This window comes from Urocitellus parryii, chromosome X, assembly GCF_045843805.1.
Source record: "Urocitellus parryii isolate mUroPar1 chromosome X, mUroPar1.hap1, whole genome shotgun sequence".
NCBI lineage: Eukaryota > Metazoa > Chordata > Mammalia > Rodentia > Sciuridae > Urocitellus > Urocitellus parryii.
Genome location: NC_135547.1, coordinates 74,965,915 through 74,993,162, shown reverse-complemented (window position 1 = coordinate 74,993,162; position 27,248 = coordinate 74,965,915). Strand labels below are relative to the sequence as shown.

Sequence of the window (27,248 nt, the reverse complement as noted above, 5' to 3'; positions counted from 1 at the left end):
CTCATGTAATAGAATGGATTTTATTATATTTAAGATAATTCATTACAGCATTGATTATACAGAGCCATTTCTCAGTGCTCTTTTCTGTCCACTTAAGAAATCGGAATACACCATGATGAGAATTAGTAATGTCAAAACAAGATCACTGGTCATTATCTAGGGTACAAATGCACACTTAATTGTTTGACACTTTATTGAACGCAAAGCAAGATTCAGCATCTTTGCCTTCGTTGCACACAGCCGAAGCAGTAGCCCAGGGAAGGGAAGGCGGCACGGTTTTCCTTGGCAGAGAAGGCACGTGCCCCAAAGTCCTGTTGTGTCGTGGGAAGATTAGCCCATGTTCTGTCGGTTGCCATAGCCCCTAGGATGGGTATCCTTCCAATCATCCCACTCCCTTGCTCTGTGGATTGTTTTCTCATCATCCTCTTCTTCCTTTTTTTCTTGATCTTCCTGTTGCTGAGCTGTCCTTTTGAATTCAGCTGAAGTGGGATTACAAGAAATAGGGAGGTAAGAAATTGAGGGAGAATGTTAATAAATGATGTCAGGGGGCTCAATTCTGCTCTGAACACAACCTCAGACAAACAAAACAGGAATATAGCTAGCTGCCTGCCATGGGCCCAGAAGTGGGGAGAATACTTCTATTGCTCAATTACTTCTAATATATGCTAAATAACAGCAAGAAAAAGTCGTTTCCACAAGAAGCTGAAACTGAGGCTGGACACAGTGGTGTACACCTGTAATTCCAATAACTCAGGAGGCTGAGACAGGAGGACTGCAAGTTTGAGGCCAGCCTCAGCAACTTAGCAAGGCCTTAAGCAACTTAGCTAGACTCTATTCTCAAAATTTAAAATAAAAATGGCTGGGGATGTTGCTCAGTGGTTAAGCATCCCTGGTTCAATCCCTAGTACAAAAATAAAAAGTAGAACTATAGACGCCCTGAACGAATTCTATTTTTTGAAAGAATTCTTGCTAAAATAGTCAATAACCCCTGTCGTCAAACAAAAATACCACCACCAACACCAATAAAACTCCAGAAATCCAAAACCACTAAAGTAAAACATGTTTATGATTTGTGAAAGTCTGGGCTGCTCTGATGCTGGGTAATTCCCCGAACAGACAAGATGACCAGGATCTCTTCATAAGCCTGGACTTCAAAAGTCAGACTGCATGGGAATTTTTCTCCTTCCCTCATTTCTTTTTTATAGTTATACAATTTTGGACCCTCCAGAAAATACTGCCTATGTGTTGTTTTACATATTCTTGGGAAAAGTTCTGAGATCCAAATGGCACTTATTATGCAGTGTACACCCAAAAGAAATTAAACTAATATACATCTCTCTTTTGAATTAGCTTTTTCGTTTGTGGGGTAAAGAGCCATTTTCCCGGCTACCCTGAGTTTGCCCATGAGAAATATTCTCATGGCTATGACAAAGAATGAAATATGTGGGGATCTGATCTACTGGCTTAGAATAGAAATCTTGTGTTCTTTTCTTAACCTCTTCATTGTAAAATACCAGAAACCACCAAAATGTGTGTAAGAGTAAAGCTTTTATAAGGAGGTCTTACAGCGTCCACTTGGTCAAGATATAGATTTTTTGTAGCCATCCCCAAAGTCTCCGTGTTCATCATAAATCACAACCCCCCCACACAACAAAAATAACCATCATACTGCTATTCTACTAATAACTTCCGAGAGTTTATTATAGCTTTATTACCCAAGTGTGCATCCCTATACACCAGTTGTCCATTTGTACTACATTCATTTTTTACTCAATGATTTTTAGTATAGAGTTGTGCAATCATCATAGCAATCCAATTAAAAAAGAATTTCTATCATCCCCCAAAGATCTCTTATACCCAGTTACAGTTAATTGCCATTCCTTCTCTCGCTCTAGCCCCCAAAACCACTAATCTATTTTTTGCCTCAAATAGATTTGCCTATCTTGGATATTTCATATAAACAGATGATGTCATCTATAACTGACTTCTTTCTCTTAACACAATGTTTTGGAGGTTAATCTTGGCTACTTAAAAATATTTTGAAAACTTTTTTTATCTTCAGATTACCCATCTTTCCCTTTCCAAGGTATCTATTTGAGGAAGCTGGGTGCATCTGATCTGTAGTTTCCCAGAGCCTGGATTTTGCTGAATGCACACACATGATAGTCTGAAGTTTTTCGGCACTTCCTGCAGATTGGCAACTGGATGTAAAGATTTGAGACATGTTAAATCCTTTTGGCATGATTATAAGAGGTGCTACATTCCCTCATCAGGAGGCATACAACATCTGTCTCCTTTGTTGGATTGTTATGGTTTGAATCTTTTCTTTATTCCACATTTTCTATTGGTGCCTTATAGTTGTACATAATGATGGGATTTGGTGTTACATATGTCCCCCAAATGTTAAAGGCTGGGTCACCAGCCTGTGGTGCTACGGGATATGGTGGAACCTTTAGGAAATGGGGCCTAGTGGGATGTCTTCAGGTCACTTTGTGGCATGCACTTGAAGGGGACAGTGAGACTCTGACCCCTTCCTCTTTGTTTCCAGGACACCACAAGATGAGCAGCTCTGCTCCATCACATGTTCCCTGCCATAAGCTGCCTCACCACTGGCCCAAAAGCACAAGAGTCAACTATATGAACTGAAACCTCTGAAATCATGAGCCAAAATAAATTTCTACTCCTTTTCAATTGATCATTTCAGGTATTTTGTCTCAGCAACAGAAAGCTAACTGTGCCAATGCCTAGATGCATTACTTCACTGTGGTTTTAGAAAGGTGTTATTATTTAACATTTCTTTTCCACTGACTGGAATTTTTTTTTTTTGGTACCAGGGATTGAACTCAGGAGCCCTCAACCACTGAGCCACACCCCAGCCCTATTTTGTATTTTATTTAGAGAAGGGTCTCACTGAGTTACTTAGTGTCTCACTGTAGCTTTGAACTCTCAAAACTCTCAATCCTCCTGCTTCAGCCTCCTGAGTCAATGGGATTTACAGGCATGCACCACTGTGCCTGGCTGGAATTTTTTTTTTTTTTTTGAGGGAGAGAGGGAGAGAGGGAGAGAGGGAGAGGGAGAGAGGGAGAGAGGGGGAGAGAGGGAGAGAGAGGGAGAGAGAGGGAGAGAGAGGGAGAGAGAGGGAGAGAGAGGGAGAGAGAGGGAGAGGGGGGAGAGGGGGGAGAGAGAGAGAGAGAGAGAGAGAGAGAGAGAGAGAGAGAGAGAGAGAGAATTTTTTTTTAATATTTATTTTTTAGTTATCGGCGGACACAACATCGTTGTTTGTATGTGGTGCTGAGGATCGAACCCGGGCCGCACGCACGCCAGACGAGCACGCTACCGCTTGAGCCACATCCCCAGCCCTGGCTGGAATTTTTTTAAAGAGACTTTCCCTCATTTATTACTATGTAGTTACCCAGTAGGAAAGAAAAATACTTCTTTCATCTCCCACAACTGGAGAAAGTAAATGGGTTCCCTATCAGCCTCTAAATCTGAACAATCATTTTTTGTTTAAATTATGAACTCGTGGATTTAAACATATTGGATGGATTTCAACTAACTGCATAATTTTTTTTGATACTGGGAACTGAACCCAGGGGTTTTTTACCACTGAGCTACATCCCCAGTCCTTTTTATTTTTCGAGACAGGGTCTTGCTAAGTTGTCCAGGCTGGCCTCCAACTTGTGATCCTCCTGTAGCCTCCCCTATAGCTGGTATTACAAGTGTATACCACTGTGCCCAGGTATACTGAACTTGTTTTTGATGACCTGGGCAGTTTTGGGGGAATACTGCTCAGATGTTCTGAAGGATGTTCCTCAACTGGTATTGCCTGCTTTTTTCATAATTTGACTAGGGCTATGGGTTTGAAGGAGAATAACACAGAAATGAAGTACTCTTCTCACCATATCCTACCAGGGATAATATATATATATAAGGATCACTGATGATAATCCTTTTCTTTGTATATGTGTGTTGCTGGGGGTTGAACCTAGGCTGCACACATGCTAGGCAAGAGCTCTACCTACCACTGAGCTATATCCCCAGCCCACTAATTATCTCTCTCTCTCTCTCTCTTTTTTTTTTTTTTTTTTTAGGGCTGAGACCTGAACTCAGGGCCTTGCACATGCTAGGCAAGTGCTCTGCCACTGAGGTAAAGCCCCAACCCCCGCACTAATAATCTTGATCACTTGATCAAGGCAGTGTCTGTAGGGTTCTCAATTGTAAATTTGCTCTTCTCCACACCTTATCCTCTGTAGTCTTTGGAACCAAAATGCTAAACATAGTTCACACTTTAGTAGTGAGCAGTTAGGCTCTACTTCCTTAAAGCAGGAATATCTATACAAATTATATGGAAGGTTTTTTTTTTTTTTTTCTAGTAGGGGAAATTCATTTCTTTTCTTTCATTTAATCAATAGTAGATTTGTATCACTATGGACTCTTAAGTTATTTATTTTAGTCCAAATGAGATAATCTCACACTGTTATTTATTGTCCTGCTCAAACATCTTCAGTTTTGGCCACTGATAGTGCTTCCAGCGGCTCCTATGTCCCTTTAACACCATCAATATTCTTTTCTTTTGAGCTCTTCTTTATTTTTTAGTACTATAAGATGCTCCAAGTTATCTTGTATATCCCTTAATCCAGGCCTAGAATCAGCCTTTTCTCCAAGGAGCCCTAGTTCTTTTGTTGAAGAATAGTATTAGAAAACAGTCTTTGGGGTGCTGGGGTTGTAGCTCAGTGGTAGACCACTTGCCTAGCATGTGTGAGGCACTGAGTTTGACCCTTAGCACTGCAAATAAATAGACAAATAAATAAATAAATAAATAGTCCATCAACAACTAAAAAATATTTTTAAAAAAGTATTTGAGGGGCTGGGGCTGGGGCTTAGCGGCAGAGCGCTGGCCTAGTACATGCAAGGACCTGGGTTTGCCCCTCAGCACCACATAAAAATAAACAAAATAAAGGTATTCTGAAAAAGAAAAAAAGTATTTGGAATACCTATCAACATACCAGTGATATTCTTCACAGAACTAGAAAAAATAATCCTAAAATTTGTATGGAAACACACACACAAAGACCAAAGCAATCTTGAGTAAAAAGAACAAAGCAGGAGGCATTATACTACCTGATTTGAAAATATATTGTAGTAAAGCAACAGTAATCAAAACAGCATAGTTTGGCATAAAAAACAGATACACAGACCAAAGGAATAGAATACAGAATACTCTATAAATAAATCCACAAAGCTATAGCCAAATGATTTTTGCCAAAGCTGCTAAGAACATCCACTAGGGAAAAAGATGATCTTTCCAATAAATGATATTGGGTAAATTGTATATCCACATGCAGAAGAATTCAACTAGACACCTATCTCTCACCAGTTTCAAAAGTCAACTCAAAATAGATTAAACACTCAAATGTAAGACCTGAAACTATGAAATTACCAGTAGAAAATACAGGAGAAACAGTGAAATAGACAAGGACTTTTGGACAAGACCCTAAAAGCACAGGGGGAAAAAAAGGCAAAAACAGACAAATGGGATTACATGGATCTAAAAAGCTTCCACATGGCAAAGGAAACAAGAGTGGAGAGACAACCTATAGAATGGGAGAAAATCTTTGCAAATTATACACCTGATAAGGGACTAATGTCCATAGTATAGAAGGAACTCCAAAACAAAAAACCAAGATGAAACAAAACAACAATCCCTCACAAATAATCCAATGAAAAAATGGGCAACAGGCAGGTGTGGGTGGTGGGGGCATGCCTGTAATCCCAGTGGCTTGGGAGGTGGGGGCAAGAGAATTGCGAGTTCAAAGCCAACCTCAGCAACAGTGAGGCGCTGAGCAAGTCAGTGAGACCCTGTCTCTAATAAAATACAAAATAGGGCTGGGATATGGCTCAGCGGTCGAGTGCCTCTGAGTTTAATCTCTGGTACCAAAAAAAAAAAAAAAAAAAAAAAAAAAGGGCAATAGGCTTAAGTAGACATTTCTCAAAAGACACACAAATGACCAATAAGTATATAAAAAATGCTAATATCACTAATCCTCAGGGAAGTGCAAATCAAAACTACAATGAAATATCACCCGGTTTCAGTAAGAATAACTTACCAAAAGATATAATAAGTGCTGGTGAGAATATGGAGAAAAGGAACCTTGTTTGTACACTGTTTAACAATGTAAATTAGTACAGCCATAGTGGAGAAGAGTGGGGAGGGTCCTTAAAAATTAAAAACAAAACAAAACAAACAAAAAACAGCTGCCATATGATCTAGCAATCCCACTACTGGGCACATATCCAAAGGAAATTAAATCAGTCACTGAAGAGACATCTACATGTTTATTGTAGAACTATTGACAATAGCTAAGAAAATGGAAACCAAATGTTCATTAACTGTGGAGTGGATAAAGATAAACACAACAGAATACTATTTGGTAATAAAAAGGATGGAATCTGCCATTTGTGACAACATGGATGGAATTGGAAATCCCTATGTTAATTGAAATAAATCAGGCACAGAAAGACAAGTGCTGCGTGCTCCCATTCACATCTGGAATCTAAAAACATTGATCTCACAGAGGGTGAGAATAGAAAGGTGGTTACCAGAGATGGTGAAGAGTGGGAGAGAGGGAGGGATGGGGAAAGGGTGATCAGTGGGTACTAAGTTACAGTTAGGAGAAAAAAAAATTCTGGTATTCTATTGCAGAGTAAGGTGACTAGATAATGATAATGTACAGTATATTTTAAAAGTTAGAAGAGGCCTGGGGTTTCGGTTCAGTTCAGTTGTAGAGCATTTACATAGCATGTGCACTGCCCTGGGTTCAATCCCCAGCACTCTCCCCAAAAGCTAGGATTTTGAATGTTTTTAATCACAAAAAAAGGACAAATGTTTGAAGAGATAGATATGCTTATCCTGATTTGAAAAATGTACAATGTATTCATGTTTTGAAACATCATGATACCCCATAAATATGCATAATTTTTGTGTCAATTTAAAAAATTAAGCATATTTTTAAAAGAAGAAATCAAGATTTGCATGTTAAAAGTACTTATTGCTACTGTCAATTACCTTTTTTGTGTTTGGTACTGTCTGTGGCTGGAACCCAGGGCCTCACATTTAAAGCAGATGCTCTACCACTGAGTTATAACATGCCCCCCCCCATTTTTCTTTCCTTTTTTTTTGGGGGGGGCAGTGCTGGGGATTAAACCCAGGACCTTGCTCATGCTATTTCTGCTGTACTACTGAGCTACACCCCCAGCCCCCAACTATCCTTTTTGAAGCCATACTAGCCAAGTGGAAACAGCACCAAAGTGCATACCGAGTCCTTTTGATATGACCTTAGTAGTAGTCTTTGAAGGTTTCTTCCCTATATATTATGATAACATGCTCCAAGTTTGTCTCATATATTTTCTGCCTAGTCATGGAATTACTATTTCTCTAAGATATCCTGATTTCTTTTAATAGGAATGGTATTTCAATACCACAATCTTGGTTATTAGGTATATTCATTGCTACTGTGTTATTCCCTGTTTGTAAGCCTTTTTAGTGGATAGAGCAAAGGTATGTGCATTTATATTTAAATACAATTTTTCATGAGTTTATATTCAGGATTATAGTTTTTTTTTAACCCAACTCTTGAATTATATCTGTATCCTTCCATACTAAAAGTCCTAATTCTCAAAGACTGAAGATAAAATTAACACTCATTTACATTAGCTCACATTATGTAAACACTCATTTACATTAGCTCACATTAAATAATCTTGGAATAATTGCACTAACATTTCCACAAATATAATTACTGAGAACAGTTAAATTTTTCATATATGCTTTGTCTATTTCTTCATTTTTAAAAATGGCTGTACTATACCTACATTATCTGAGCATACAGGTATTATACACTCCACTCTCTCCCTTTTAACTCCCACTGTTAATTCTGTAAGTAATTAAAGTATTTACTACTCACACTAGTCCTTGTCAATGTCTCTTACCACTGTGGTTGTCTGAATCTCATTCTCTAGCCAATTCCCCAGAAAGGGCCCATTGGAACAGCATTTCCTGAGTTCCTCTATGTTGATAAATGTCTATACCCTTTATACTCGAAAGTCAGGTAGATACAATTCCCTGGCTCACATTTTCTCCCTTTGAGTATCTTAAATATTTGCCACTGTTTTCTTGTGGCGTAAAGTGTGGCTGTTGAAAAGTTTGAAGGTAATGTAAGATTCTTTCCTTTATAAGCACATCACTGTTTGAGTACTGGGGAGTGAACCCAGTGGTGCTCTACTACTGCACTACATTCCAAGCCCTGTCCCTTCATTTTTTTTCTTTGTTGTCTTTAGTATGTCATTCTATCTCAAACCCTGATTATGCTTCCTTAAAAATTTTTCCTTTTTATCTTAGTTAGGCATTTTCTGTTTATTCATTTTTGTTTAGAAATTGTCTTCCTTTTTTAAATGATTCTTTTCCAGAAGTTGTCACCATTTTTTATTTTTTGATAATGGGGATTGAGCTCAGGGGCACTCAACCACTGAGCCACATCCCCAGCCTTATTCTGTATTTTTATTAGGGATAGGGTTTCACTGAATTTCTTAGTGCCTTCTCCATTGCTGAGGCTGGCTTTGAACTTGTGATCCTCCTGTCTCAGCCTCCTGAGCCACTGGGATTACAGGTGTGTGCCACCATACCTGGCTGTCACATTTCTAATCCTGATTTGTATCTCCTTTGATATCTCTGATATCCTATCTTCTGACTCATTTAAATATATTATGATTCAGATTTGGTTCTTTTTGAGTACATATTTCTAGAGTGTTTTTAATTCTTTTCTCTCCTTTAAATTATTTTCTGTGGGATTTGACCTTGAAAATTTTCTGTTTATTTATTTTACAACTTTGGTATATTTTATATATTATCAAATTCATCCACTTACAGTGTACAGTTCAATGATTTGAAGTATATTCAGAGTTGTGCAACCTTCATCCCACTCTTGTTCATTTTCATGTAAAATAAGTATTTTTCAACTTTTAGAAAGATGTGTGGTTCAGGGTGGCTAATCCAACTTCACAGAGGCTACATTTCTGCTGTTTTTACAGAAGCTAAAGAAATATGGTGCCTTGCTTGATTAGAGTTCCTGGTTCTAGTTCTCTTTCCCACTTTTTACCTGGACTTTCTTCACTATTGCTCCTGTCCTGCTTTAATTTCAATTCTACTCCAAGCAATTTCTCTGCAGTGTGGGATCCTGTCCCAGAAAGGAAACCTGGTGGATTAATTTCAATAGATCTTAAGGACTATCTGCTTTGCAAGATTCAATAAGATTTGCCACTTAACAGCTGAAGAACTATAGTTACTTTAACCTTTAGTCTACTATGTGAATATATAAAATGTCTTCATCCTTTCTAGTATTTATGGGCATTTGAGTAGTGTTCACTCTGAGCTATTACAAAGAACAATGCTATAAACAATCTTGTATAATATTGTAGACATATGGTCTTATTCCTCTCATGTACATAACAAGGAGTAAAATTATAAGGTCACTGAGGTATATGTACGTTCAACTTTTATGGATCACTATCACCTACCTTCATCACCCACTAGATTCCTTATCTTTCTTGTTTCCTCTATTTACTTTGGGCTTACTTTGTTCTTTTTTTTCCTGATTTAGGAAGGTAGAATCTTACTAAGTAGTTGATTTTTTTCTTCCTTTTTTCTAACTTAAGGGTTGAGAAAGTTATACGTATTTCCTTCTGCACTACTTTAATCTCTATTCCACAAATGTTGATATTCTTCCCTCATTATCATTTAGTTCAAAGCATTTTCTATTTTTCCTTGTGATTTCTTCTTTGACTCATGGGTGATTTAGGTGTAAGTCAATTTTTAAATATCTGAGTACTTTCTAGGTATATTATTGATTACTAATTTAATTCCAAAATCCCATTATAATCTGATTACTGTGACTTCACATATGCAAATTTACTGAGATTTATTGATGGCCCATTAATATGGTCTACCTTTGTTGAATGTACCATGTACATCTGAAAAGGTGTACACTGCAGTTGTTGGATATAGTTGTTCTATAAATATTAAATATATTGAGGTGGCTGAGATGTTAACCAGATCTTCTCCTGTATCCTGAATTTTGTTCACTACATCTATGAATTATTGAAAAAGAGGTACTAAAATCTCCAAACATAAAGGTAGATTTGTCTGTTTCTCCATTTAATTTTGTCAAATATTTTATTCATGTATTTTGAAACTTGCTATAGGTATAAACACCCTTATCATTGGTATATTCCTGATCAACTACCCCTTTATCAGTATGAAATCTTTCTCCAGTAATACTTTTTGTCCTTAAGTCCACTGAACTGTACACTGTAATATATCTAATATTAATATAGCTACTACAGCTTTCTTATCTCCTGTTAGCATGGTGTATCTCTCTCATCTTTTGTCTTTGTATTTAGAAAAATATCTCTTATCAATAGTATGCAGTTGGACATGATAATCTATTCTTTAATTCTAATCTGAATGCTTATTCTATTTATATTTATGGTGTTCTGAATTTGGCCATTCTAATAGGTGTGCAATAGTGTCTCACCATGGTTTTAATTTGCATTTTCCTGATGTTATATGACATGGAACATCTTTTTATATACTTATTTTCCATGTGTATATCTTCTTTGGCGAGGTGTTTGTTAAGGACTTTGGCCCATTTTTGATGGAACTATTCATTTTCTTACTGTCCAGTTTTAAGCCTTCTTTGTACATTTTAGATAACAGTTTCTTATCAGAAATATCTTTAGCAAGTGTTTTCTTCCAGTCTATGGCTTATTTTCTCATTGTCTGGATGCATCTTTAAAGTGGTTGTTCTAGGAAATACAATCTTCATCTCTAACTTTCCAGTCTACTCAGAATTAATATACCCTGTGGTAGGCAGCCTCAAAGATGGTGCCCAACAATCCAACTCTCCTAGAATTCAGGTTTTCCCACACTATATCAGGGTTGTTCTATGTGAACAAAGAACATGGAAGAAGTCATAGAACATCACTTCCAACATTAAGTTATAAAAGACACCAAGGCTTTTGATCTTGGCTCAATCTCTCTCTCAGTTTATTCTGGGGAAAGGAAGATGTTTAATTGTGAGCAACTCTGTAGAGAGACCTCCTGCTATCAACCATCATCAGTGAGCATGGCAACAGATCCTCCAGCCCCAGTCAAGTTTTCAGAAGACTGTAGCTCCAGCTGATAGCAACTTTATGAGGGGCCCTGAGCCAGAACCACTCAGGTGTTCCTGGATTCTTCATCCTTAGAAACTATGTGATACAATGAATGTTTATTATTTTAAGCTATTAAATATCAATTTGTTACACAGCAACAGTTAATATGTACCATATAAAACGGAAGAAATCTCACATATAGTTCCATTTACTGTTTGTATTTTTTTTTTGCTACCGCTGTCACATACATTACATCTGTTATATTATAAACCTAAAAAGACAATACAAAACAATTTTTTGCTACAAGAAGCCATATATACTTTTAAACAATTATTTATGTAGGCAGGGAAGAGTAGTAGTTACCACTTAATTACCATTTCTGCCGCTCTTCATTCCTACTTGAATACCCAAGCTTTTATCTGATATCTTTCCCTTTAGCCTGAAGAACTATAACATTTCTTTAATGCCAGTTTTCTAGTGAAGAATCCTTTTAGCTTTAATTTACCTAAAAATGCCCTAATTTCATCTTTAGTTTTATGGATATTTTCAATGGATATAAAGTGATGGTTTGGCAGTTCCCCACCCCCAGGCACTTCACTGTCTCTGGCTCCCATTGTTTCTAATGGGAAGTCAGCAACAATGTATATCATTGTTTTCCTATACATATCATTGTTCTCCTATACAGAATGTATACTTTATCCCTGTTTGCTTTCAAAATTTCTTCTTTTGTTTTTTAGCATTTTAACCATGATGTGCCTATGTATGATTTTCTTCATATTTAATAAACTGCTTGGGGCTTTTCAAGATTTCTGAATCTATAAATGTGTTTCACAGATTTGGGGAAATGTGCAGCAACCATCCATTTCTTCAAATATTTTTTCTGCCCCCATCTCCTTCTCCAATTGCATGTACATTAAACCTTTTTACATCGTTCCACAGGTCACCAAGTTACTGTTTACTTTTTTCAATCCTTTTTTTTTCAGAGTAGATAATTCTGATTGATCTTTAAGCTGATACTTGATTCTGTCAGCCAGTCTGCTATCAAGCTGATTTAGACATTTTTACATTTCAGATATTATTTTTCAGTTCCAGAACTTTTTTTGGTCCTGGGGATTGAACCAGGGGAGCTTTACCACTGAGCTACATCCCCAGCCCTTTTTATTTTGAAACAGGGTCTCATTAAATTGCTGAGGCTGGCCTCAAATTTATGATCCTTCTGCTTCAGCCTCCCAAGTCACTGGGATTAAAGGCATGCACCACCAGGCCTTGCTTAGTTCTAGAATTTTTTGGTGTATAGTTTCTATTTCACTCCTGAAATTTCTTAGCTTTTCATTCATTATACGCTTATTTCCCTCTCTGTCCTTTTTAACTCCCTGTCTTGATAAATTCCAACACCTGAGGTTGATATTCTTTGATTGCCTTTCCTCTTGAAAATGAGTCAATTTTCTTTTTTTTTTTCCCATGTCTAGTAGCTTAAGACTGGATCCTAAACAATATGAATTGTACACAGGTGGTCCCTAACTGATGATGGTTCAACTTACAATGGTATAAAAGTGATATGCACATAACTGCAACTGTATTTCAAATTTTAAATTATGATCCCCCCCAAGGCTAGCAATATACAGTATGATTCTCTTGATGCTGAGCAGCCAGTCATACAATCACCAGGGTAAACAACCCACATTCTACAGTATGTTGTGTTGCTAAGCTGTGATGTTTAGTAGGCTAGCTCTATTTTCCACTTTTCATGTTTTAAATTTATGATGGGTTTAACCAGAATGTAACCCTTTCTCAAGTTGAGGAATATCTGTATTATAAAGATTCTGAATTGTTTAATTCCTCTGAAGAGTACTGACTTTTAAATTTTACAAGGTGACTAACTTGTCTAGGACCAAAATGCCAAATGCCACCTCCCTTGGACTGTGAAATAGTTGAATTTTCCACTAGTTATTAAGGTGCTTGAAGTCCATTCTGTACATGAAGAGTTTAGGAGTTATCCACAGATTTCTGCAGGGTTTATATGCAGAATCAAGGAAACTTCACTTTGGTTCTCTCCTTTCTGGGATACCCTCCCCCTCACTTTTCAGTTTCTTTAGTTACCCTGGACTCAGTTGTCTAATTCCTCAATGAACAAGAGAGCAGTTTCTATCCAGATTTTAGCTATTCCACATCACAGAAACTGCAAACTGCCCACAGATGAAGAGCTATGAAAAATATAGGAAACCCTTTCAAATGATCACTATTTTCTGTGCTAGAAAAGAACAGCACTATGGCTGGGATTTGGAAGGCCTGAATTTAAATCCTAGTTTGACCACTATCATATGGTAATTCAGTTTATAGAGACCATGTCCTCATCTTAAAATGGGGATAAGAATGTCTACTTCATGGGTTTGTAAAAAGAGGGTTAAATGCATTAAGAAAACTGAGGCTCTAAGGGGCTGGATGATGTTCCATCTGTTAAGTGGCAAGATTTGGGTTGGTCACCCCAGGTCTCTCCATCCTTATTCTGCTACACCATATGACTCTCACCTTTCTGAGGGCTACTCTCTCCATCTTTGGATACCAAAGAGACTGTTCAAGTTGGGCACCAAGAATATATGAAGTCAAAGTCCCTATTCTCAACAAATTCCAAGTACCAGAAGTGTTGTCTGCCTTCCAGTTTATGCCTGTTTCTGATCACTCTCCAGTGCCTTCAGGTAATTTTTAAAAAATATTTTGTTCAGTTTATAATTGTTAATGTGTATGCAGGGCTGGCCTGATACAACCTGCTCTGCCATTATAAAAGATGAATTGCTGTCCATGGATTCTTGGTTTTTCTATCTTTTTGCTGTTTTTAATGTCATGATACCTGGAGAAATTGACAAATTATACTGCTACTATCCCCATCCTCCCAGAATAATCTGCTATTTATTTTAATTATAAACATGACCTTGCCTAAAATCTTTCTATTACTTAGAATCTTTGCCCAGATTACTCCTCAAAGGGCAATAACATCTCAGAATTTCATTACCAGAGAGTAAGGGATCAGTAATGCAGCTATTTTCCCCTCACTCCTACATACCTGATGTTGTTTTGGCTATTCCTTGATCTGGTAATGCTCCATATTTTCGATGCTGCTCATACCAGTCACTTACTGTCATAGTTGCCAGACTTGGATAACCAGCTCCAAATACTCTGCAAAAATCACATTGCACTTAGAAAATAAAATAACAGCATTAATAAGCCTTTTTACTTTAATGACAAGGTCGTGTCTGCTTCAGTCTTATTCCTCTACCCAACTCTCTTCTGAGGACTTGTACAACCAACCATGAAGATACATAAAAAGAGGCATCCCAGAAGGCACACTGAAATCAAGAGCTTGCATGAGAAAATAAACAGCTCAGGATCATCTCCCAATAAGCCAATGCCCCACAGAGCAATGATCACACTGTGGAATGAGAATTTACAGTTGGTGGCCTCTGGAAGACCACCCTATGGAATAGCATCAATAACTCAGAATTAAATTATAGAAAAGCAATTAAATTATAGAAAAGTCCTTTTGAGAATTGCAGTTGAAGGCAGGAAAAATAGGAATGATGGAAAACTTCTAAAAATAATAATTCTCCATTAGATTCCTTTTTCTTCCTGTTTTATTTCCTTCTTTTTAAGTTCAATGTGAAGGAAATGACTGAGAAAGACACATAAAGAAAGTATCAAAGGCTGGGATTGTGGCTCAGTGGTAGAGCACATGACTCGCATGTGTGAGGCACTGGGTTCGATCCACAGCACTACATAAAAATAAATAAAGGCATTGTGTCCATCTACAACTAAAAAATAATATTAAAAAAAAAAAGTATCAAGAGAGTTAACATCCCTTTGATGAAAGAATGGCTTCCATAGGTGAAGACATGACTTTCCACAATACCCATTCTGGGAATCACTCATGCACTGCCATGGAGCCATCAAAACAGGGGACTGTAAAGGTAAACCACTTTCCAGTACTACCTACTTGGCTTGGGCTTTGTTCCGAGTAAGTACGAAGGGTTTCATTGGAGGCCTCTCCTGAAGAGACTCTGGGTGAGAAGTTGATGCCTAAGAAGAAAATAAATTTCAGAGGTGTGTTTGCCATTTTACCCACCTATCATGCAGACTCTCAAGTCTTTTGGTGTTAGAAAAGCTCGGATTAAAAATTCACCCACTTTCTGTGTCAGTCTTAAAGATATAGCTCTCGAGGGGACTTGACTACCTTGCTAAAAAGAGAAAGTTGAGAACGTTCTCCAGAAATCTTCTTACCACTAGAAAAAAATTACTATATTTAAAAACACCCCCTCCAGTCAGGCGTTGTGGTGCACACCTGTAACTCCGGCAACTTGGGAAACTGAGATAGGAGGATCGCAAGTACAAAGCCAGCCTCAGCACTTAGCAACACCATGTCTCAAAAACAAAAGGACTAGGGATATAGCTCAGTGGCAAAATACCCCTGGGTTCAATCCCCAGTACCAAATAAATAAATACCCCCCCCACCCCAAGGAGATTTCAAAGTCCCTTCCATGTTCCATCTAAATTCCTTGAGCTGAATTTGAAGCCCTTTTCCTCAGCTTGGCCTTCAGTGGAAATGCTAAATGAATTATTAAAGTCCCTTCTAAAACTCCTTCCAATATAATTATGCTAATATTTATCAAGAACCCCTAGGGTGTTTTGAAAATGGATGTTTACAAATGAAAGGGGAGAGGATAGGCAGAAGTTTTTGTGAAAAGGTATACAGAAATGTTTCAAGGAACCTTGGCTTTCTAGGGATACAAGGAAACAAAGAATGGTTAAAAAAACGGTGCTCATTTTGTTCTAGCTTCATAATCTCAAAAGCCAATCCCAATACTACACGAGAAAGCATAAAAAAATTAAAAAAAATAATAAAAAAAAACACCCACCAAACAAAGAAAGGGACAGGGCAGGATCCAGAAGAGTCTAGCCTCAAAATGCTTGAAAACCACTCATTTGGATATGCCCAAAGGGCCTTATGGCCCCTTAGAATACTAACTGCTTATTCTTTGATCTTTTAACAGGAAGAACTAGGTTGATATTATCCTGAGGCAAGAGGTCCTGGGATAATTAGCACAAAACAAATTAGGAAGAGGTTTTCTCTCAGGACTTAAGTAAATGCCTGTAACCAGCTGATAAATTCAACTCAATTCATGTTGCAGCTTGTACCAAAGAACAAGTGATAGCACAGCCTATCCTTTTGAAGCAGCAGCTCCAAAACAGGGTTAGGATCTTCAAAGACAGCCAAAGCTGAGTTACACCAGGTTTTCTTTACCATTATTCTGGGCATTCTGTGCATGGAGATGTCCTAGCTCTGGTGTCTCCTATTTGGGGGAACTAAACGTGTGAGAGTGCATCTCTGTGTAAGGTTAAGTTCTAATTCCTCCCCCAACCTAAACACACTCTCTGGTCTTTTGTTAAATATTTCTCTTTTCTCTCTCTTCCCAGTTCTGTTTTTCTTTCCCATTCCCATCCTATTCTTTCCCATTATCACAGTCAAGCAGATTTTAAAGGCCTCCCTTCCTATGCCTGCCTTAAGCAGCTATGACTTGCCACAGCCAAAATCAATTTTCATTTCAGGGAAGTCTCTGTCCCCCATGCTATGTCATAAAATTACAAATAACTAGAAGTGTGTTACAGAGCAGAAAGCTCTGGGGAATGCTATTACAAGCTAAAGAGAAAGCTACCCTAGTGAACCACCAGCTTTTTTCTACTTATCCTATTAAGAACAATGATTTTACAGACTTACAAGGATTTTAATTGATTAATCTCCTGTAGAATATTCGACCTTCTCACAGCAGCATTTTGAGCTATGTGGTCAGTGACCAGGCTTACCTCTCTTGAAGAGTCTTTTTCTCTCAGGATCTTTATTTCCTGGTCAATGCTCTCAATCTCTTCTAAGCTGATACCAATCCACCTCCGAAGCTGAAGGAGGTTATATTCACGAACACGTTCATCATCTGCTTGACCACTTTCCACAACAGATTTCAGTGTAGACAACCTATGCTCCACCTCCTTCTTCTGCTTGTATCTGTTCCACAGAAAAGTATTACCCATGAACTTAAAAATAAAGAGGTATTCCTTCAAAAGAAGGCCACCCTAAGTTTTTACCTTTGCAAATGTCCAGGTAGTAAGTACACAGATTTCCATCTTGACAGGAATATAGATTCTATAACCCAGAGCCTGCCACCAGCCAATTCCCTCAGACTACAAAGCAAGGAAGGGCCTAAAAGAGGCTGAGAAATAACATTCTGAAGCCAGAAAAATATAGATGTAATCTGATCTTGGCACGTCCTGCCATAATCTCTAGGGAGAGTGTACTTTAGTCATCTGATTATATCAACCCTGAATTGACTATGTGCTTAGTGTCACACAGTGCTTCCCACAGGGTTTCCAATTGAGAGAAAAAAAAATCTTCAAAGAATCATAGAATGTTAGGGGTCATTTACTTGCTATTGATATAGGAATTCCTTGTAAAACAGCCTAATAAATGATCATCTCTTTTCTTCGAGGCAAAACATTACCAGCACTTCTGACTCATACTTATCTAATTCAAAGACTCATAAACACCTAGCTGCCTTTTTCAGAATATATTCTAGTATATCTATCATTCATCCAACAAATATCTCCAGAGTGCCTATTGTGTGATCAGCACTGTTAGTGCTGGAGATACAGTCTATAAAAGAAATTCTTTGCTTTTGTGAAGCTTTCATTCTAGTGGGAGAAGACAGACAAAGAGAGAGATGATGAGTCAGGTCTAAGTACTGTGAAGCAATAAAAACCAAGGTCAAGTGGATTGAGTGATGGTGTGAAAGTAGGAGTGCTATTATATACAAAGTGGTCAGGAGAGACATCTCTGAAAAGCTGGCATCTGAGCAAAGCTTTCAAGCAAACAAGCAAGCAAGTCATACAGATATCTGAAAACCGTTCTAAGAAAAGAAAATCAAAGGCTCAGGAAGAGCACCTGGCCTGGCATGTTTGGGAAATAACAAGGCGGCCATTATGGCTGGAATGTGAAAAAGAGTGATAGGAAATGAGGTCAGAGAGCAAGCAAGCCAGGGCATAATGTGTAGAACCTTGTAGGCCTTGATACCTCCAAATACCAAATACCATGGTATTTTGAGTGAGATGGGAAAGCCACTTGAGGCTTTAAATAGAATACATGACATGAATAAACAGAGAGACATGAAGACTTTTCTAAAAATATATGGGGCATTCTGGTGTTGTGTGGAGTCAGGGCTGGGAAACAAGGGTGGAATCACAGGGAAAGTGATTCAGAGAATACTGCCACAATCCAGGTGAGAGGATATAACTTGAAAGAGGGAGATGGAGAGGGTGAGATATAGATGTATTTAAAATGTAACTTGAGGAGCTGGGGTTGTGGCTCAGCAGTAGAGCGCTCACCTAGCATGCAGGAGGCACTGGGTTCAATCACATAAAAATAAAATAAAGGTTATTGTGTCCACCTACAACTAAAAAACATAATTTAAAAATACATATACATATATATATGTATATGTATATAACTTGATATATTTCTCAAATTATCACAGGGGTCCAGGATTCATGGAAAAAATCAACTCTGGGAACACTCTTTGTTATCAAAAATTTTAGGTTCTTCTGCTCTTTTTACCCAATAAACTGGCATTTTAAACAACTGTCACAGACCATGATAGCTAGACTTCTAAATAAAATACTACAAAGGTCAATTCCTAGCTCATGAATGCTACTAGCAATATGATCTGAGAATGTTTAACCATTCCTACTGCTACCCCTACTTTCTTTCCTGGAGGTACCTATGTCACAGGAAAAACACACACACACACACACACACACACACACACACACACACACACACACACACACACACCACAAGACCTTAGAATGTATATAATCCAGGATAAATTCTGGTTTAGTCTAGTGGTCCTCTGACTAAGGTTCTTTTGCTTCTTTTCTCATTCTCCTTATGTGTACAACCCCATACTTTTTGCTCCCTTCCTTCTTTTCCACTTCCTTGCTTCTGTGATTTGGCTCTTTTTCATTTTTTAGATTTCTGGCTGCTTATCACCTGCTCTTTTAGACCAGTGTTTTAAAACCATTTTGTCTTGGCAATAGAATCCTATCTTCTAATGAGAGCTTATATGGAAACCCAATAATTTATGAGCAAATAAAATCTGCCTTAATGGAATCAGGAGAGTTCCCAACATTACTCAGACAATGGTGAAATCTTAGGGTCTTGAGGAACAGACTGAAAACCACTGTCCTAGACTTCATCACTGTTCTAGAGTTCCCATAGTGGGCCATATAACATAGAAGCAGTCCCTAAAACCTTAAAATTCCCTACCTGTGACCTTTGACTCTGGGAAACTTTCACCCTTCCCTTGTTGTTTCTAAGCTGGTGAACAGATCTAAGGAATTAAACATTTGTCAATGGATTAACTACAAACCCTTATTAACCAGTTTTAGCTTTTTGTTTACCCTCTGAGGAGACTTCGTCTCCTAATCATACTTGCCAGATAGCCAGCCACTGTAGAATCCAATTTCCCTTTTCACCTTAAAATCTCTGCAGATCCACTCTTCCTCTTTTACTCTTGTAAATTTTACTCACGTCATTGCCATTCCACTTTCCCTATCAATCTAGTTCCGAACACATTCCTCCAGGCTTCACTCTATCAATCACTTTCCCTGCCATTAGCAGCTATTATTTTTTTACTCTATTGGTGCCTTTTCCATTTTGGAAACACTTTCCCTCAACCCATTTTCTACCCTTTCAAATGATGCACTCTTTTCTATTGTACAGACGAAACAGGATTAGGACTAGGAATTTAAAGACCTGAGTTTAAATCTTAGCCTGCCCATGTATGCAGAGCTATGTAATTTTTGGCAAGTCAATTCTCAGAGCTTATTTCCACAGTTCCCAAATGGGGGTCTATTTCATGGGGTTGCTAAGAGGATCAAATGGAAAAATGCACACAAAAATGGGAAAAATACACATAAAAATGCTTTGTCACAAATTTTGTCAGTGATGAGGAAATTGAGGCTATAAGGGTAGAAAATGGTCAGCCCAGGTCTGATTCCAAATAATCTTTCTAATACACCGTATTGCTTCCATCTTTCTGAATACCATTCATACCTGTTCCTTTCTCTACAAATACTTTGATACAATTACTGAATGGGCACCAAGAGATACAATGATACAATTAGGATAGTAAAATACAATTACTTATGGTCTCTGAGCTTGTAGAGTTCCAAGTCTAGACACTAAGTGTCATGCTGTGATAAGTAATATCAACTAAGTGCCATAGTATCAGCAGGAAAGGGAGGGAAAGGCTTCAAAGAGGACATTGCATTTGTTCTCTTGGTAAGTTCTCCTTTATTTACCTTGTTGAGTCTTTTTCCTTTGATTACTCTTTCCCTCTTGTTTTTCCTTGGAAAACTCATGCATACTCACCATAACAGAAGACTCCTAATTTTTTGCATCAGCCACAAAACAATCTCATAAATTTTAGTTGCACATTTCCAAGTCTATGGAAATGGCTATCCAGTTGTCATTTTAGGACCTAAATTCAGTAAATCCCAAACTAGAGTCATTACTTACCCAGCTTCTACTTCTTCAGTTCTGTCAAAAGAATGGAGGTGCTGTTAAACAACCAGACTCACACTCACTCCTCAAAGATGGGAATTAGAGAACATACGTGAAGAAACAGGTTTGAGAGAGGAAAGACATACCATTTAGATGTTTTATTTAGGATGGCCTCATTGCCTGAAGTCATTGATGGGGAACTTATAGAAAGTAAAGAAGGATCTGAATAGTATGTATGTGTATGTGTGTTGCTGGGGATGAAACCCAGGGTCCCATGCATAGTAGGCAAGTGCTCATTGTGCTACACCCCCAGCCCTGAATAATTTGTTTTCTAATCCTATCAATGCTTCTTATAAAAATAGTACCTATGATATCTATAACTTCATTTTTATTACTTCATCCTATTTAGAATACTTTTGTCTTTCTCATTTCCCTTTCAATACTTTGTACATATCTATTCCTTACGCAGAACTCTGTCCATACTGTACTTAACTTCTGCCAAACCAGGCTATTATCTATTCCCTGTACATAGCTTAATCTACCTGCTTTGGGGCTTTTGCTCACGTCATTTCTCTTGCTTGTCAACAGCAAATATTGCTTGAGCACCTTCTATGTGCCAGGCCCTGTGCTAGGCATACCACAGTGAATGAGGAAAATGGCTTCTGCCCTCATGGAGTATACATGTAGTAGGGGAGAGAGACAAAAACCCAGAAAGACAGAAATAACTGCATGTGAGATAAATGCCATGAAAGAAACAAACATGGAGCAAAGAGACAGAATGGCAGACATTAACTTAGAGAATGGTCTGGAAAGGCCTCTCCAAAAAGAGACATTTAAGACCAAAAAGAATGAGAATATGCCATATAAAGAGCATTCCATGCAAAGAGAACAGGATGTACAAAAATTCAACAAAGGAAAGGAACCATGTCTGTTAAAGAACTGAAAGGTGACAGCTAGAGTCTATTCAATGAGGGGAGAATGTACACAATGAGATGGGAGCGACAGGGACCAGATCATGCAGGGCCTTGTAGTTAGTAGTTCAGCTATTTCAGATGAGAGATTCCAGTGGCTTAGACTGAGGTATGCTAGTGAAGATGAAGGGAAATAGGCAATACCTTTTGTGGCTAGAACTGACAGGCCTTGCTGATAGACTACACGAGGAAATTCAGAAAAAGGGAGGAATTGAAGCTAACTCTTAGGGTTCTTGCTTACATACCTGGCTGAATGGTGGTGTACTTACTGAGATGGTGAAGACTGGGGCATGGGAGTACACTTGGGGGTCAAAAAGCCAAGGGTTTGGGCTTGGGCTGTAGCTCAGTGGTAGAGTGCTTGCCTAGCATGCACGAGGCCCTGGGTTTGATCCCCAGCACTGCAAGGAACAAAAAATAAATACATAAATAAATAAATAAAAGAAAAAGCCATGGGCTTGGGGTGTAGCTCAGTGGTAGAGTGCTTGCCTATCATGCACAAGGCCCCCCAGTTCAATCAATATCCAGTACTCCGGCGGGTAGTGGGGGAGCCAAGAGTTCAATTTTATCACATGTTAAATTTGAGATGTCTATGAAACACCCACAAAGTGTGCTGGAAGTATGGATCTGAAGGTCAAGAGGCGTCTGGGCTAATGATATGAAAGTGGGAGCTATTAGCATAAAGATAGTGTTGCTATCTCATCTGTCAGACACTAGAGTATTTGCCTAGTGCATATAAGGCCCAGCGCCAAAGGGGGGAAAAAAAGAAAGAAAAGAAAAACGTCAAAGATCAAGCTTGTAGGCCAAAGAAATGCAGACCTAAATAATAAGATACCACTTTCTATTTGCCCAATTGGATTTTCTAAGTGCAGTGGGACATACTCTGAAATTCTGTTATTGTGGGCAGTAACAGTTACCCCATATAAAGAACTTTAAAATATTCAAACCCTTTGACCTAATCACTGGTCCTTCTAGAAATCTATCCAAAGGAAACAGAGATAGATGTGGCTAAAGATATTTGCATATAGTATTAAATAGCAAAAAAAAATCATAGTCTAAATATTTGACAATAATAGTTTAAATAATCATGTTACAACTATGCGTGGAATATTACATAACCATTAAATGTCATGGTTTTGAAAAATATGGGGAAATGCTCACAATATAATATTAGGTTAAAAAAACAGGATAAAAGCTATATTTACAGTATTATTCCAAATTTATTAGCTAAAATAACTATATATCTGAAAGAAAATACATCAGAAGTTAACAATGACATCTATGAGTACTAGGATTAAGCTTATTTTTGATTTTTAATCTTGTTCAGTAAACTTTCTACAATGAGCTTTGTTACTTTTACATTCAGGAAAAATCTGTCATTCCTATTTTCTTTTAATTTCCATTTTTAACCATCCTTCAAGACTCATCTTACATGCTGTTACATTCTGGAATTTTTTCCTCATTCCTCCAACTACATGAGAGCACTCCCTCATCTCTCTCCACAACACTATGTATCTATGGCATTTAGTCTTTTTTTTGGGTATAATTATTGGATAAAAGAGTCACTGTTTAAACTACCTGGCATATGCCAATGGGCTGTTCCCCAATTTTATCCTATTTTTTGTTAAGAATATCCCAGGTTATTATCCCTTTTTTTCTTACAAAAAATGAGATAATAACCTCCTGCCAAGCTCCACTTTGTTATCAGTCTATCCCACATCTCCAAAATATCATTCACTGTCACTCACTATCCCCTTATCAGAGTATATTATTCTTCATAGCCCTTACCAACTAAAATTACATTATTTACTGGCTTATTGTCTGTCTCCATCAGAAAAATAGCTCTGTGATGGCACTGGAATTGTCTGGTTCTCCAGTATCTAGAACAGTTCCTGACACAAAGGGCTCAATAAATATTTGTTGAATAAATTAATCAATTTTCAGCTATCTAGGCCAAGCCTCTTTTCTGAACTTCAGGCCACCAGATACCTCTACTTGGATGTCTTCTAGGTATCTTAAAGTCAAAATATCTCCCCTGTTGTCTTCTATTCCCCATCTCAATGAATTCCAGAGCCAACATCTAAATCAGAAACATGGACATCTTCCTTGCTGCTTCCTTTATCCTACCTCCTACGACCAATTAATCACCAGGTTTTCTATAGATTTAACCCTCTTGAGTAAATATATCCCTTATATCCCTCTGCCAATGCCCTACTGAGTCATCACTTCTATGACCTATGTGGGTCTAATGTATTAGTTAAAATGCATATATGACCATGCAACTCTTTTTAAAAATTCTTGTTGATCCCAGTCCCCAAAGTAAGCTCTTTAGCTGACCTACCCAAAAAGGCAGCTAAAAACTTATGAAATATGCGCCAGATGTTGTGCTCTTCTATGTGTTTTATTTCACTTATGTTTAACCCTATGAAACAGGTATCATTAGTATTTAGATTTCACATAATAGGAAACTTGAGGCTCATATAGGTTAAGTAACTCACCCAAAGTCCAATGACTAAAAATAAAGCTAGGACTTAAACCCAGATTTGAGACTCTGCAAACCTACCCTTAGCCACAAATATATAATCCTCACTGACTCCGAGTGCTTACTGTGTCACACTGTGCTAAGCTAAATACTCTGTCACTTCAATCCTCATACCTACTCTATGAGGAGGGACCTATTATTATCATCTCAATTTTGCAGAGGGGGAAATTAGGTAACTTGCCCCCAATCAGAGTAATTAAATGATGGAGCTGAATTTAAACACTTTCCAAAGTTCTTAGGAACAAGGTTGCTCCTTCACTTTCCTCAGATCCCAAGCTTGTTTGGTATGGATCCTAGATTTTCAGCATCATTCCTTTCCCCTTTTCTTCACTCCCCCTTTGTTATAAGCATCACTTATGCTTGTGGGTGCTGTTCCACCCTCACACATCCCCACCTTGACACTGTTTCTTTGGCTTAACAAATGCGGTTACCTCTGCTGGCTAATGCCCTTCTCTCCTCTTCCTCAGGATAATATTCTTATTAATCCTTAATAAACTCTGCACAGGAAATCACCTTTTCCAGGGAGTCTTCTCCTCTCTTTAATTCCCTCTTTGGCTAATGCCCTCCTGTCTGCTCTCACAGTACCTTATAAATCTCTTTGTGACATCACTTTATATTGTTATTGTTTCTCTATTTCCTTCACCATATTTCAGATAATCAAAGACAAGAACCCCTCATACAGTTTGTATCCAAAATGCCTAGCATACATTCTAGACGCTGTGAGCACCCATTCAATGTTAAAACAAACAACAAAAAAACTAAGAATAAGCAACTTTTTCAAAGTCACATCATGAGGTTGTGTTCAGGATGTTACACATCCGATCCAGTACTATTAGAACTGCTCAACAACAGAACATAGACTCCAACTCTGAGACACTGTGCCCTTCAGAGATATTTACCCCATACAAATATTATGCTGTGATGTGGAAAAAGTTGGGAGCCACTGCAAAACTACATTGCTGCTCTCAGCAGTAGGGGTCTAATGGTTAGGTATGGTAACCTCAATAAAGGCAGAGGCTTCTCAAAAAAGCTTTAAAGTCTGCTCTCACCAGGATCTATGCTCAATAAAAACCAAAAGATTGACATACACCATTCTGTCCTCCACACACACAAAAGCACATGCACCCCCCAATAATGCTGCCATTGGGCAGTCCTCAAATTACAGCTATTGACCCACCTCTCTATTTTAGCCTGTCTTTGAGATGCCATAGCAACGAGGCTAGGATAGGCCATGGAGGAACTAGCAGTATTATTTTCAGCTGAGTTGTTCTTGGTTTTGGGCAGCTGAAACCGTGCCACATGATAGTAATGGCACTGAGTTAAGAAGTTTATAAAGTGTTCTCGAGCTTGCTGTAAATGCTCTAGACGCTTGCTGGGGTTCACTTGTTTCATGGTGAGGGCTCCTTGAAACGCTGGCACCATCAGGTACTTCAAGTCGGTGGAAGCAATCTCTTCCAAATCTTCATTTCGGCTGGAAAGAGCAAAGAGCAAAAGAGGCTGTGAAGCCTGGCCGAGCACTCAAACCATGGCCTTTGCTTCCAGGGGAAGAGGAGGGCTAGGAAATAGTGGGGCAAAGGCGAGAGCAGCCAGTTTCTATATAAGGAGCACAGCACTCACGCCCAAAGCCTAAGCAGTCAGCCGACAGAATCCAGAGTTATTAATCATCTCGGAAAAGCGGCGGACAATGTAAACATACACACGATCGCAGCGAGTAACAACTTAAGGGTCACAGTCGTAAAGGTCCTTTCCACCAAAGCGCAACGGCTCCACCCTTGGCAACCATTATTATTTCGTTCTCAGCCGTTATTACCCTCTCCCCCATACCTGAATAAATCAAGCTGTGATAACATTTCGGTAGCCTTCTCAAGGAGGTCCAGTGCCTTTAACACCTTATCTTGAACCATCCGGGAACCGGTGGGTTCAATCGCTACTTCCACTTCATCCAGAAGCTTCCGGCTGGTTTCGAACAACTCGGGAAGCCGCGGCAGCTCTAACTCGTCTTCAGACGCAGCCATCTTGGGGGAGGGAGGAACCCGGAAGACCTCACTTCCGGGGTCAAAGGCAATCTTTGTAAAGGAGAATTCCGAGAGCCCTTACGACACCGGAAGTGGCGTCGCACTGGTCAGTCGCCTAATTGTTACAAAAACGTCAAGGGACTTCAGGGAGCCGCCGTTTGTGGGCCCTGGCAACGGAGTTTCCATAGAGCCATTTTGCCAGGCAGCGTGTTAAAAGTTGTAGGCATCTGTTAAAAATAAACACACAAGCAAAACCCCAGGCGCTGTTTTAAGATCTGCTCCTCATGGCTGACACTGGGCTAGGGAGTTCGGTGGGCTCTGACGCCCAAGGGAGGCAAGGCTGAATTCAGAGCGTGGGCGAGAGCTAGGTTTAGGAAGCGGTCAGACGCGCGGCTTACCTCGCGAGTCACTCCCCAAGTTGAGGAGTCCGGGCAGCCAGTGGCTCAGGTCGCCATGCCACAATCACGGTTCGCCGGTCCTGTGGCGTGAGTGTGAAGTCCAAGTGGCGCCCCCCTCCGGCTTCCGTCAACCACCAGATGGAACTCCGGGTTCCTCCCAACCAATCCTCGCCTGCCCTGTTCCACTTCACATGAACCCCCTCCTCCTCCCACACTCCTACACGCTTGGGCTAGGCACTGGAGCCTCTCTCCCTAGGACAGATAATTTGGTAACCTGCAACTCCAATCTCCCCACAGCCGGCTTCCTTTCAAGCCACTTAGTTCCCAGGTCAAATGTTACTTCCTTTGTGCAACCTTCTTTGACTCCCCCCCCTCCCAACCCCCCACAAAGTCTGGGTTTCTTTATGTGTATCCCTGAGGTAGCACCTACCACACTGTATAATAATTCGTGATTTACAAATCAGCCTCCCTTTGTTGGACCAGGACGCAAGAAAAGACCACTGACTCCAATTAAAA

The 27,248-nt window shown here is 38.9% G+C and overlaps 1 protein-coding gene and 1 non-coding gene across 2 annotated transcripts; one reads left to right on the top strand and one right to left on the bottom strand.

Moving 5' to 3' along the window:
* Nucleotides 1-26,864, bottom strand: Igbp1 (immunoglobulin binding protein 1). Its single transcript, XM_026399988.2, has 7 exons — nt 26,733-26,864; nt 26,144-26,561; nt 25,497-25,790; nt 17,062-17,257; nt 15,197-15,279; nt 14,270-14,382; nt 1-479 (listed from the first exon to the last, which is right to left on the bottom strand). The coding sequence occupies exons 2-7, from the start codon at nt 26,332-26,334 to the stop codon at nt 331-333; spliced, it is 1,026 nt and encodes a 341-aa protein (XP_026255773.1). The 5' UTR covers nt 26,335-26,561; nt 26,733-26,864; the 3' UTR covers nt 1-330.
* Nucleotides 22,113-22,184, top strand: Trnaa-agc (transfer RNA alanine (anticodon AGC)). Its single transcript has one exon. It is a non-coding gene; the product is annotated as a tRNA-Ala (tRNA).
* Nucleotides 26,865-27,248: the final 384 nt, after the last annotated feature.